At 47.5% G+C, this 13,485-nt stretch overlaps 1 protein-coding gene across 1 annotated transcript in view; it reads right to left on the bottom strand.

Moving 5' to 3' along the window:
* ALPK3 (alpha kinase 3) overlaps nucleotides 1-10,281 on the bottom strand; it is a gene marked incomplete at its 3' end in the record, with an annotated part of 33,330 nt that extends 23,049 nt beyond the window's left edge. Inside the window, exons 1-2 of the mRNA XM_082005372.1 lie at nucleotides 9,680-10,281; nucleotides 440-478 (exon numbers count right to left, since the gene is read on the bottom strand). Coding sequence (XP_081861498.1) covers nucleotides 440-478; nucleotides 9,680-9,891 — 251 coding nt within the window. The 5' untranslated portion in view covers nucleotides 9,892-10,281. The remainder of the gene's footprint in view (nucleotides 1-439; nucleotides 479-9,679) is intronic.
* Between the last annotated feature and the right edge of the window lie 3,204 nt (nucleotides 10,282-13,485).

Below are 13,485 nucleotides of genomic sequence, written 5' to 3'. Positions count from 1 at the left end.
ATTGACTTCCAAATGCGTTACTTTGCCAGAGGCAAAGTACAGCCCTACAAGTGCATTTCAGGGCAGAGTCCAAATGAATGAAGCACAGGATGGCAGGGGGAGAAGAAAATGTCTTCTTTGAAAGTCTCAGGGCAGGCACATCTAATTTTTAACGTCTCTGTATGGAAGTCTCACTTTAATATCAAGAAGTAGCTGAACACCCATCCTTTGGCTAAGAAAGAGGAATATTTCTTGCACCTTAACAGGAATTACGATGAACATTCACTTTGCTGTCTGCAGTTCAACCAAGTGTTAGAGATCCAATCATGCAGAATAAGGCTGTTAGATCACTTCAGGGCTCTCTACTAATTAATTAGTACCAAAGCATTACAGATTAATCATGTGCGGTCAGATTCAGCAAAGTGTTTGGTCAGAGCAGTTTAAAGCAATGTAGTTTTACCTTCCTAAACTGGAGGGACAGAATCTGCTGCTTGATAAGCTAAGCAAAAAACAGCATAAAGACGATTAGACAGAGAAGCATGGAAAGGAGCTGAAATAAACAAACCATTACAGAGACGTATTAATGATGAGTCGTTTTGCACAGGTCAGAGTTCCTATTAAAAGGTGGTACAGCTGCCTTACTCAGGCTGACTGCCAGGACGAGCAAGCCACATTGTCAATTGAAATCAAAGGCTGTAAAAATGAAACGGTCGTTAACCGCAGAGAATAAGTGTAAGGACATTTATACAAATAGGTTTCCAAGAAGCAGCACCTGAGCCTTCCATGCACCATCCGCAGCGTTGTGCTCAAAGCAGGCAACTCCACCCCGGGAGATGTTCCATTAAACGGCAGGCAGGAGTACAGACTGCTGCAAGCCCACTTCTCTGCTGGCAAGCAGGTGGCCTGAGCTGCTCACCCTCTGTGCTTCCAAGGACAGCTCTTTGGAGAAGCTGAAAACTCTCTGGTCACTACACATTGCTTTCCAGCTTGCCAACCAAATCACTAAGGTCTGGCAAAAAAATTAAAATAAAACAAAAGAAGTAGACTTTACAAGAATCTACAGGTTTTGCTTTCTTTGCAGGAACATGTTATAACATTAACCAATTCAAGCAATAAAAATGAAACACCCAAGTCCTACACAAGGGACACTCAGATGAGCTACTTACCAGCGGCCACCAGCTGTCCCAAAGGAGTAATCTTCAAGGACTCATGTTCTAGCCAAAAAGCCACATTGCCATTTCGTGGCAGCAGACCCTTGCAGGCTGTAGGAAATAACCTCTTGGCATTGACCCACAGCAGTCAGGAGCAATTCCTCAGACCCTGAGCATACCCACATGGCAATCAAAAGCCTAAAACCAACTAGGTACCAGCCAGTCAGCAGCGTGTAAGCTCAGTGATTTAGTCGCACTGAGATACATGCTAGTTATGCCTATGCAACAACCTCACCCTATAGCCTCAGAAGTGACTGCAGCATAGACATCCCCTTTGGGATGTAAGAAGTCAGACTCCCACATCAGTACGTGCAGACAGATCAAACCTTCTCAGCCTTGCATATCAAAGACCACCGTTGAACAACCAAACTTCAGTGCTTTGTGATGATGCTACAGAAGACAGCATGAAGAACCAAGAAAGGTGCACCACTTCAGGTCTCCTACCCAAATGACCACATCCAGGCTCTGTGCAACTCCTAATTGCACAGAATTCAGCAGGACTTCAAGTCTTTCCCTAAAAATGACCACAGAGGGTCTCAGAAAACTGCTCCTGCCAACCATGCAGCACTTCCACTTGTGGAGGCAGAATCTCCATGTGAATAATAATAAGCAGTTCAGCTTGAAGGCCTGACACTTTACACAAATAATTGCACGTAATTGGGGAAAAAAACCCCAGCACTCTGAAGAGCTCACTGACTCCTTGCCTTCAGATCAGGAGAGCAGAGACAGAAGATGTTTTAGATGGCTGCTCAGGAGTAGCTTTAACCCAACAAACATGGGTGGCACTTGCCCTTTTGGCAGCAGCTTCACCCCCAGCCACACAATCCTGATCCCTCCCCAGTGCCAACTGCTGTTCATGCAGAGCATGAGCAGATCAGGCATTATGCAGCTGGAAAAATCAACCACTAACTGTAACAGGCTGAGGATCAGCCACTCGATCCATTTTGCAAGTGCTGTGCTGGCCCATGGGAGAAGTCAGACAGAGGTACTTTGTCTTTCCAGCTCAGCCCCACCACCTGGGGCATCCCTTTCAGCCCCATGTCCTTCCCAGCACTGCAAGGCATGCCTTTGCGTTACCCGCCTTACTGGCCAGCATGTCACCATGTCGTCATCACTCCCAGCCACCCTAACAGCTTAGAGAGCTCAAATTCAACCTCCAGATGCTCTTGCCCTGCCCTGACCTCCCGGGGGGATTGAGGTCCCTCCTCCCCACAACTCTGCCAAGCACAGCTGCCCCAGGTGATCCCAGGGGCAGCAGCACCGATGCACTGTGGTCTGGGCTTCCCCCAGGCAGCTCTGTCCAGCTGGAAACACAACCCATAGGCACAAGTATGAATTATGTCTCACCTCCCAGCTTTTCAACAGCAAAGGAACCCAAAAACATTTTGCATACCAGTGCAAGGTAAAAATGGCCTTTTGGCCTCTAGGAATACTACGGACATGGACATCGCTTGAGGAGCCAGCACTGAAGATCCTAAAACACTTGCTGGAGAATGCTAGCATAGGCAGACGTGTGGTTTTAATCATGCTTTCTTGCGCAAGACAAATGGGACGGTGTCTTTGTTTGGATATAAAGAAATCCACTCATCCATTCATCCAGAATGAAGGTTGCCTGAGACATGAACCCCTTGTGCTCATGAATGTGACCAAACAGTGAGCATCAGTACTTTTTCTAAAATCTCCAGCGTTGAGCACACAGCCCGGGCTTTATTCACTGCACATCCTGAAACACAGTGCTGAATACCGGACTGAGGGTCTCTTGAGAAGCCTTGATATTATCAAAAGAAAAAGGCCATCATCACAAAGATCCATGTATTAACTGAAGTTTAACCTCAATACGACAAGGAACGAAGCAAAATTGCTTTACAGACTAGAGATTTAAGCCCAGAGAGAGCAAGATCAAATTCTGAATGCTTCAGCCAGAACAGCCTTGCCTGCAGGCAGCTGGTGTTTCACTTCATTTTGATTACATTCCCAGCATACCCACATAGAGCTGCAACAGCATAACTACATCAGACTCTAGACCAAATCTACCCACTTGGAAACATGGAACTTCTGAGCAAGGCGCGACAGACACCTCAGTGTGCCTAGTCTGATTCGCTTTGGGACTGGACTGTCTGTGTCTTCAGCTCCCCAGAGACTTGTTAGTGCACACAGTAGAGGACTCTGCTAATGAAATGCAGCATCAGCAGTGGATGTGTCTCCCCCGAGCAAGCTTGGGGCCATTATAGTTACTGGATGAAGGCAAATGCTTATCTTAGCCTGAGGAACGTATCTAAAGCAGGTGAATTGAGGTCTAAAGGTACAGCTTTCACTCTACTGTAGAAGAGGAGCTCAGAGACGTCTGCCCCAGGCATGTCCAGCATCCTCCTCCATTGGTTGGAGGCATCTATGAAGCGAAGCACAGCTTGTCAAAAGCTAGCCCTGGAAATATAGGTTTGATTATTAACCGCTGTGGCACGGGACTCTGAGAATTATACCCCTCTACTATGTACCTTCTACCAGCCTCAATTCTTCTTTAAATTCTGTTTCATCAGATACTTTCAAACTCCTTCGGACATTTATCATCTACTGAAAGGTTTTAGCCCTTCAACTACTCATCCTATTCTTCAGAAGTGAAGACAGTTTTCTCCATTTTTCACGCAGTTGCCAAATTTCAGTCTTGCTGCAAGAAGCAGGAGGCAGACCTGTCAACAACACTCACTTTCTTTAATGACTGAAAATATTGCTCAAGTTGATGGCCTAGGCTGGTACATCACCCCACTGGGACTGAAAATGTAACTGCTTGAAAAACATAGATTTTAAACCCAGCACCTTTTCTAAGCCCTCTCATGCAATCACTGCATGAAATTCTCCTCTTTCCATATTTCTTCTTCCCAAGGTAAAGAAATCTTTCTTCTTCCAGCTCACATCCTCATATGGAAGTCGACAGAGCTCAGGAGACCCTGAAATAGGCTTCACAGTGGTTCCAGCCTCACACGTACAAGTACACGGACTTGATCTGCTTGAGCTGCAAGTCATTAATATATTTCAGTGCTCTTCCACAGCACAAAAATTGAGCCACACAAGCTGTCCAGTGCAGCAAGTAAACGTGTCAATGATAGCAAAGCTGAGAACTCCATGGTATGTTTTGACGGAAACAGCACTACACAAAAGGTCCTCAGAAGAGCCCACTGAGAACAGGGCAGCCCTTCCATCCCGGGAGCAGGACAGAGGGATGGCCCTGGCAACCCCCTGCAGATGCTCCCTCTTGCTGGCACTCTGACCCATGACATTATTGGGCATGTTTTGCACATGCAAACTTCCAAGTATAAGATTTCATATGAACTTCTCTGCCTCCAAGGTTAATACTACTTGAGACAAATACAAGCCATTCTGAATGTCTTCTCAGCTGTCAGAAGCCAACCATTTTCAACATTTAAAAGCCAACAATGAAGCTTTCATGTACATACGGTTATGCTTAAGGCTTCTTTCCTCCTGTGAGTCCCGCTTCTTATCAAGCACTTCATGCACACACAGAACAAGTGTGTTTGTGTTTCATATACCATGGCAGTAATTATCAGCAATCCTGTGATAAAGCAGCTGTGAGTGCTATGGAGCTCTACAAGACACATTGTTGTTCCACAGACTGGAAAACTGATGTATTAAGTCTTTGCTTGTCAAGGTCACAGAATGAATCAATGTCGGAGCTGGAGAAATATGGCATTTTTTCTGCAGGTAATTTACTTTGAGCCGAGATGAATATGGACTTGCATGTAACAATTTAGAGCTAGATTTCATTAACAGAGAAGGTGGAAAACAATAAATTAAGTTACATGTTCTTATATCAGCCTCTGTAACACTCTGGAGATGGCTCAGATCTGTGTATTTTAACTCTAAATTATTGCTGCCTTTATGGTCCAAATTAAACTGGTAGCTAGTTGAAAGACATCCAGGAATGAGAAAGGACAAATGAAAGCAAAGCAAATAACGGACAATGAGATGCCCAGGAAAGCTGACATCTTCCTGGTAACTCATTGTGCATAGAAGATTTTTGTGGCTGTGGGTTAGAAAAGAAGCAAGGTGAAAATACAGTTGTTCCTAACAGCTCTTCTGCCGCCTTCTTCTTGGACCAGGGGATGCTGTGAAGTGTGAGACTGAGTTGGTGTGAGGTAACAGCCTCATTCACCTGAGACCTTCCGCTCCTTGCTGAAACAGAGTGATGATAGGGCAGGTTTTAATTCCATCCCCTGGAAACTGCCTCTACTGTGGCACAAGGGGTGGCTGGTTCAGAGGAGACCACACTCTCCCCTCCACGCAGTCAGATGGGATCCCAGGTCTGGGAAATGCCTCCATTTATGAGGTTTCCAGAGAAGAGCAAAGTTCACATATGTCATATATGCTGTATTTTAACAGTGGTTCTGAAGGGCGCTGCTTGACCAGCTCCACATCTTCATCTTCCAGCCTACATACTCAGCTCTGCTTGACCTTCTAGGAGATATGGACAGGAGGCTTTAGAAAGTGGGCTGAAAAACGCAGCTTGGAATTATTATTCACTGTGCACAACTGGCAAGGAGCCCCACTCAAACAGGGCACCACTGTGCAGATAATTACACCAACAGGAAAGAGACCTCTGCCCCAGAGATCCTGGAGATGAACCCACCAATGCCATTACTTTTGCCTTTCAAGTGTGTACTGTATGTCCCTCCTTTCAGAGTTTGGGACATTTCTGTCAGACAAGACAGATGCACTGAACTCCCTCAGATGCACAGCTGGTTTCTTATCAGGGATTTACACCACTTGGTGCCAAAAGCAAGGTCCCGTAAGAAGTTACAGGTGCCCAACTGCTGAAGAGGGAACTCCTCTGAACTAAGAAAGCTAAACATGCTTTTCAGGAACTAAGCACTCCTGCGTTTTCAGCTCACTTTATTATAGTAACAGATCTTTCACCTTCATTTGATATTATGTGCAAAGCAAGAGGTACAAGATTGGGAACAGTTTCTCGCCAGAAGAGCCAGGTGGCAAGGCACTCTCCTGAGCTCAACTGCCACCACAACCAGAGACAGCCGTCCAAGAAAAGATCAGAGGCAATGTCACTCTACTCTAAAAATATCTGCATATGATGAAGCTATGACAGTAGAAAGATATTTAAGCAAGGAGGCAATGCTGTAACGAGACCGAGGAGCAGACATCTGCATTAGACGAGAGGTGTTGATCAGTTCCAACAGAGGAGTTTGCCTAGGACTCAGATGAAGCCTCTGTCATAAGATTTTACATAAAATTGCATCTCTCTGCACAAGACATTCTCCAGACTCAGATAGTTCTTACAAAAAGGACACCTAAAGAGACGTCTTGAAGTTGTGGCCCATGAATGCAGCTAAGGCAGACCCTGGACAGGACTGGCAGCTTCTCTTCTCACTCTGGGAAGTAATTACAGTCAAGTGCTTTGAGATGTAAGAGGTTGGGGTTTTTTTAAAAAACAAAAAAAACACCTAACCTAAAATAAAAAGGTCCTGTCAGCTGCCAGGGCAGAAGGCAAGTCACCATGACCATAAGCTGCTCCTCACATTGTCCGTTATCAGGTATGTTAAAAGACTGATGAAGGAAAAGCCAGTAATTTCTTGTCACTGCTCACAGGGGAGATTCTTCCTAAAGACCAGTTCCTAAGGGCACAAAAAGTAAATATCCTGAATATCCTGTTTAATAAAGGGATGATGTTCTCTCTATGGCCATTTTCAACGCCTCTATTCTTTTGGCCCCTGCAGCACTACCTCTGACAAACCCTAATTCTACAAGTTAAAAAAAAAAAAAGTGTACTGGTTTCTAAATTAGTATCCTTCAATTTACACAACACCTTTTTCCTCCTATAGGATTAGGGAGACCAAGTAAGAAGATCCAGACGACTCTCTACATGGGTTATGAATGCAAGCATATAGGTGAAACATGTTCAAGAGTCACCCCAGAGGCAGGGATTCCTAACCTCAGTTTCTTTTCATAGAGATATCTCCATGTCTGAAAGTACCTCTGTCACATCACTACACTTTCTACCGCTTTAAGAATGGGTGAAGAGAGCAGGCAAATATTTTGGTTAAACACACCTGACAGATACATATAAAGACAGAAGTAGAGAAGACTGGAAAAAACCCACACTTTCTTCAGATCAAAATACCCATTTTTGCTTTCTAACCACCACTGTAGCCTCCCACCGCAACTCTGTGTCTGTATCACTTGTCCCATACTTCTGTTAGCTCCAAACTCACCAAATTAAAATACGTTCTGCATTAACGAGAACTGCTGAATGTTATCTACCGTTATGCATGTCGCTCATCTTGCTTTTCAGGTTGTCTCAGGCAAGCTCTCCAGATGTTCCTGGATTTAATTAAACCCCTAATTGCTTTCTGAAAGTCTTCTTGCTACACCATTCCACTCAGTTGCTCTCCAGAATTATTATGATACATTATTTAATTATAGGACAAAAAGCCCCACTTCATTCAAGCCCTTGCCCTACATCATAGACAACACCACAGTTTCCACACATACTGGCTCAAGTCTTCAGCACTTGTAGGCACACTCAGGGCTGTGTGGGGAATGAGACTTTTCTATTACTCCTCCTTTACTCATTAGGGAAACCGAAAAGTGTCATGAACACAGGGAAAGGTCAGTTTTGCTATTTAGCGAATATTTATTCACTGCTGCTTACAACAGAAGCAGCAGCCACTGAAGTTAACAGGCAAAATGAAATTACCTTGCCATGTGCTTTGACAACCAAGTACATAAGTGTATCGAAAAGGGGATTGGACAATTTGTGGAAAACGAATGCATTGCTGACTTAAGCGTGGCAGTACCAGTGTCCCTTTGCCTGCAAAAACATTAGGCTCCCACAGATGGAAACTGGGGTGCACCCACCCACAGCACTAGCCTGATAGGTTCAGGGTGTGCAGGATTCAGACATTTCCAGACACAGGCTGGATTTACCGTGCCTGAGCCACAGCGTCAACCCAGCCAGAGGACACCAGGCTCACTGCATGAGAGCGCTGCATCACTCTCTGCCTTCCTCAGCAGCCTTGAGCAAAACTTCTGCAACTCGGAGAAGCCGGCTGGGAACACCGGAGGTATTGCTTGCAAGGACTGACAAACCCTCCTTTATGGCTAAACTGATTAAAACTGCAATTTGAAGATACTCAGGAGGGGAATAAGAGTCAAGCTACAGGCAACCAGAACACCTCAACATCTTATTTATTAAAGACTCTCTCTACTTGTAAATCCATAGAATGCAATCATCAGACTCGATTACAGATTCCCTTTGCATGGTCGGGTCTGAGGTATGGGCATTTGTTGGTACTGAAGATGCCACGATACACAGACAGACTGCAATCAGATCGCACGCTACGATACAAGCACAAAGGAACTGAATTAAGGCAACTTAACTTTGACATGACCCCAGTTTTAACATCTGACTTCCAAAAGAGATAAAATCATGCTGCCTGGTCCTGTATTTATTTCTGTGAATCTCAGATTCTTTAAGGCATCAACCCTTGACATGTTGGAAATGGATTATTTATAAATCAACAGGGAAGAGGCACACTCGTTTCAAGAGCTTACAGGCTGAAGAGCATTCCTAATGAATTCAAAATAATTTATAGGCTTTATTTTGAACGACTAACAGAATCAATGACACCTTTGCTTTTGCTTTTGCTGGCATGTTGCCTTGTATTTGCTAACCTCAGCCTGTCTCAGTTGACATGTTTATCATACCTTCTCCTGTGTGAACAAAGCCTTATTCCTACCACAAACCCCCTGCCCAAGGCCATTTCTGACCCAGGAATGCTGTTCTCACTGCTGCTCGGCCCATATCTACATTGTAGAAATACCTTTTTGGCAATAAGATAAGGTACACGCGCAGCAGGGCCCCCTGCTCGGAGTCTGGTGTCGATAACACAAGCGGCTTCACTACAATGAAGGCAGGAAGGTCAGCGCAGTATCCTGTATGCAAGTTTAACTCGAGGGACGCAGAAGCTCGTGTCCATCAGGATTTCACAGCACGGCAGTCGACTTAGCACACCTGCCTTGCTATAAACGATGTGTGGTGCTGACAACCCCTGCCCCAGCAACAACCACGAAAAACCACGGCCCTTTTCTGGGGAGCGAGGGGCTGTCCTGCAGCAAATGAGCAGCTCTGGAGAGCCCAAGCCACCGCTTGGTTTTTCCACCCCAGAGAAGGTCTCCAGGGCTGGAAAGGCCCAGGTGGCCATGCTGCTTCCAGCTCAGCCGTCGCCTCAGGGCCGGGGCATTGCCTTACGGCTTGGGACGCCACCAGCCTGCTCTCCTCCCGCTTCCCCTTCAGAGAGCTTGTCCCTGCTTCCCCCCACGCCTCGGTCCTCCACCTGCCTTTGAAATGTCTCCCACAGGCCCCATCCCAAGGCCTGGTGGCACCACGCACTGTGGCGGCAGCCGGACCGGGGGACACCCACTGCGCACTGGCCCCTTCCCCCTGGCCTGGCCGCCCTCACCTGTTCTGGGGCCGGATGCTCAGCAGGTAGCTGCGCCGGTCGGGCCGGGAGGCCCAGGCCGCGCTCTCGGCCTCCTCCGCTCCCTCGATGTTGCCGGTTTCCCGCCCGTAGAGGCCGGCGAGGGCCCGGCGGGTCGAGCCCATGGCGGCAGCCGGGCTACGGCTGCCCCTGCCCCCGCCGCCGCTGCCCGCCCTGTCAGTCACCGCCGGCATTTATAGCCGCCCCGCACATGCCGCTGTCAGTCGGGGGCGGTGGCGACGTGACGCGGCGACCGCGGCCCGGCCTGGCCCGGCCTCCCCGGGGCTGGGGGCCCGGGGCAGGCCTGGGCCGGGCCTGGCGGCCTGGCCTGCCTGCGGCTGGGGCCTGGCCTGCCCCAGGCCTGGCGGCCCGGCCTCCTCCTCCTTCCATCCCTGCCAGCTCAAGTTCATCGGTTTTGGTAGAAAGTGTTTTTTTTTTTTTTTTTTTTTACAATAACCTCCACCCCACACCTCGATTTGGGGGATTGCTCACACCTCGTCGCTCTCTCATGATCCACTACAAGATTCCCCGTTTTCTTGCAGGCACTGCTCAGTGCAGTCACAGCAGTCATGTTCCTGCGTCCCCCTCGGGAGTGTTTCACGTCTTGGCAGCCTGGTTTTTATCCCGGGCTGGTATTTATTCGGTTTCCATGAAAAGGACAGCACAAAAGAGGGCTATAAAAGGCGGGTACATGTCACAAACTATTACCAGCAGTGATTTAATACCAAATGAAAACATAATGCGTAATAAAATGAAATTTATTCTTGTTCCACCTTCGTGTTGCCTGTCAAGCTGTTGTATCGTGCGCCGCAGGCACGTCGCTGGTGGCACCGCGTCTCTCCGGCACAGGATTGATGGATGGCGCAGATTTGCTGCGGATCAGCTGTCTGCCTATGACTGCATTCAGTGAATGCTGCAGAAGTGGGAAGATGATGGTAGAGAGCTCCAGAACAGGAAAAACAACAGGCTTCTGGGCAGGAGAGATGCAGCAGCAAGCATCAGGGCAGGTGATGGCCGCGTGGATCACAGTGCAGGACAGCCCTGATTCCTCTTCCCCAGCAAACACCGTGATTTGGAAGGTAACTTTGCATAGGGACTGGCACAGGGGTGTTCATGGACATACACAGTGTGTGCACCACCTATGCACAGGCACAGGGATGTGCACAGACACACACACACAGTGTGCATCAGGTTAATATAACTCAGTCTTGACCTAAGCTGTTCTTTCTTGTCACTGGTATATCAAACCCCGGTGCAAACTGAAGGTTTGGTTACAACTTGAGCCAGATCTGCATGTGGAGAAATTGATGTCCACCAAGAGAATTACCAAGTGCAGCAGAAGCCCAAGCCTGGGCATATGGGAGGGCAGTGACACCTGTGGACCAGGGGTTTGGAGAGAAGTTTGCGGGGACAAGCAGTGACTGCAGCGGATTCAGCCATCCAATCCAGTAGAGCGGTGCTTGCAGACACCACCAGATCCAAAGCCAGGACCCCCAAGTGAATTTTACTCTCATATAAACTTTCTTGGATCCTGTTGACCTGTCAGAGTCAGTGTATACTGGGTCAACAATTTTTTTTTTTTTTGTGGTTGCAGTAGTTATTATGATGTGGTCCCAAGCATTCTAATCAGGGGAGGTTTAGATTGGATATTAGGAAAAATTTCTTCACTGAGAGGGTGGTCAGGCATTGGAACAGGCTGCCCAGGGAGGTGGTGGAGTCGCCATCCCTGGAAGTGTTCAAAAAACGTGTGGATGTGGCGCTTCAGGACATGGTTTAGGGGACATGGTGGTTCTGGATTAATGGTTGGACTTGATGATCTTAAAGGTCCTTTCCAACCTAGTGATTCTGTGATTCTGTGATTCTGTGATTCCAAATCTGGATTTATCCAGCTGGTTGACAGTGGCTTAATCAGACTTGTAGTTCTTCCTCTTCAGCCTCAGTGAAATGCTCTTCTCAGTTCAGATCTCAGGATAGCCTTGCATTTGAGCAGTGTTCTGGAAGGACCATTCTGTCATCTCAGGTGTAGGTATTGGAGTTTATTTGCTTTTTGCAGGCCAGCATGGCAGGTGATTATATTATCAAGCACATAAATAGCTGGATTTGTGATAGCAGAGAGGATACTTGGTCTTGGCAAATGCAAAGGACATCATACAACATTTGGATGTGGTCCTAGGAAATATGGGGAAAGAAGGTCGTCCCAGAGGGCTGACCAAAGATCTCACCTTCACCAGGCAGCAAAATAGCAGATGAAGTTGCATAAAATGAATGTAACATGGTCCGTAAGGGAAACAATGATACTCACGTTCCATAGGCAGCCGTGGGCTCTGCGCAGGCTAATGCCACGCAGGAATAATCTATCTCAAACAGAATACGGTAGACCTGAAAAAAACCAAACCCAAAACTCAGAGAAGGGCAGCAAGGATGACCAGAGGTCCAGAGTGGTTTCTGCATGAAGAATAACTACATAGACTGGGACTCTTCAGCCTGGCAGGAACAACTGAGGTATACACAGGTGTGAGGGACAAGGAGAACAAGACCAGGGGCATCAAGTGAAATTAGTAGGAGGTAAAGTCATTAAAAGTGACGTGCTCCCTCACCTGGGCATGAAGCTGCTTCCACACATTGCTGTGGCTGCTCAATGTCAATAGGGGTTAAGAAACCCCGCAGGACATGTCTGTGGAAGGAAAATCTCTTGAGGTTTACTGTGGACAAAGACCTTTGGGTCAAGAAGTCTCTGAGCTACAAAAGAATATTCACTGTGCGCGTACCCAGATCTCACACCCTTTGCTGCGCCCTGGCTGCTGCCCAATGTGGGAGGCAGAATGCTAGGCTGGGAGGACCCAAGGTGGCATTCTGCTGCTCCCACCTCTTTCTCTGAAAGGAGGAGGACTTTCAGGTCCCACACCTTCAGGGAAACCTGAGTTCAAGTCCCAGCATATGAATTACACATTATTTTACCATCCTGAACCCTATTTTACCACCATGAACCCTATCTCTTGGGGTGTTGATCTGATAGAAAAGAGCTCAGACCATCTTGAGAAGGGTGTCCAGAACAGATGGGTCTCTGTGTCAAGCCTGGAACTGTGCTCGGTTTCAGACTCCCAAATACAGGAAAGACACTGGTATACTGGAGTGAGTCCAGTGAAGGCCACCGAGATGATAGGAGGAGAGTATGAGAGGAACTTGGTTTAAGTCTTTAGGGAAGGGCTAAATGGAGACCTCCTTGCTTTCTTCAACTGCCTCATGGAAGAGTGCAGACCAGACAGAGTCAACCACTTCCCAGAGGTGCAGAGTGATAGACTGAGAGGCAACAAATGCAAGTGGCAAGGAAGAAAGTTCTGATTAGATGTCAGGAAAAGAAATTGCCCTGTGAGGGGGATCAAACAGTACCACAAGGTCCCAGAGGGGTGGGCAATTCTCCATCCTGGGAGACAGTCAGCTGTGGATGGGACAAGGTGCCAAAGCAACTGATCGACATCCTGCTTGGAGTGGGAGGCTGGACCAGAGACCTCCAGAGGTCCCTTCCCACTCTAGTTATACCATGGTTCTGTGCCTCACCCCGGCAGCGCAGGGAAACCCGGACGGTGAGCACAGGTTTAGCTCAACTGTGGTGAGACAAAGCCTGCTGTGGTGTTTGATCCTCCCCCCAGACACTCAGTGGATGTATTTTTTTCTGCCCTTTCAGGCTCTGAATGGTTCTTGTGCCCATCGTCCCGCTGAGACAGAGCTTCCTCTTACAGCATCTGCTGTCCCGTCATTTTGTTCGCAGAGAGTGACAGTGCCCTCTG

Source organism: Phaethon aethereus, assembly GCF_964289735.1.
Source record: "Phaethon aethereus genome assembly, chromosome: 12".
In the NCBI taxonomy this organism is placed as follows: Eukaryota; Metazoa; Chordata; class Aves; order Phaethontiformes; family Phaethontidae; genus Phaethon; species Phaethon aethereus.
This window is presented reverse-complemented; position numbering and strand designations above follow the sequence as displayed.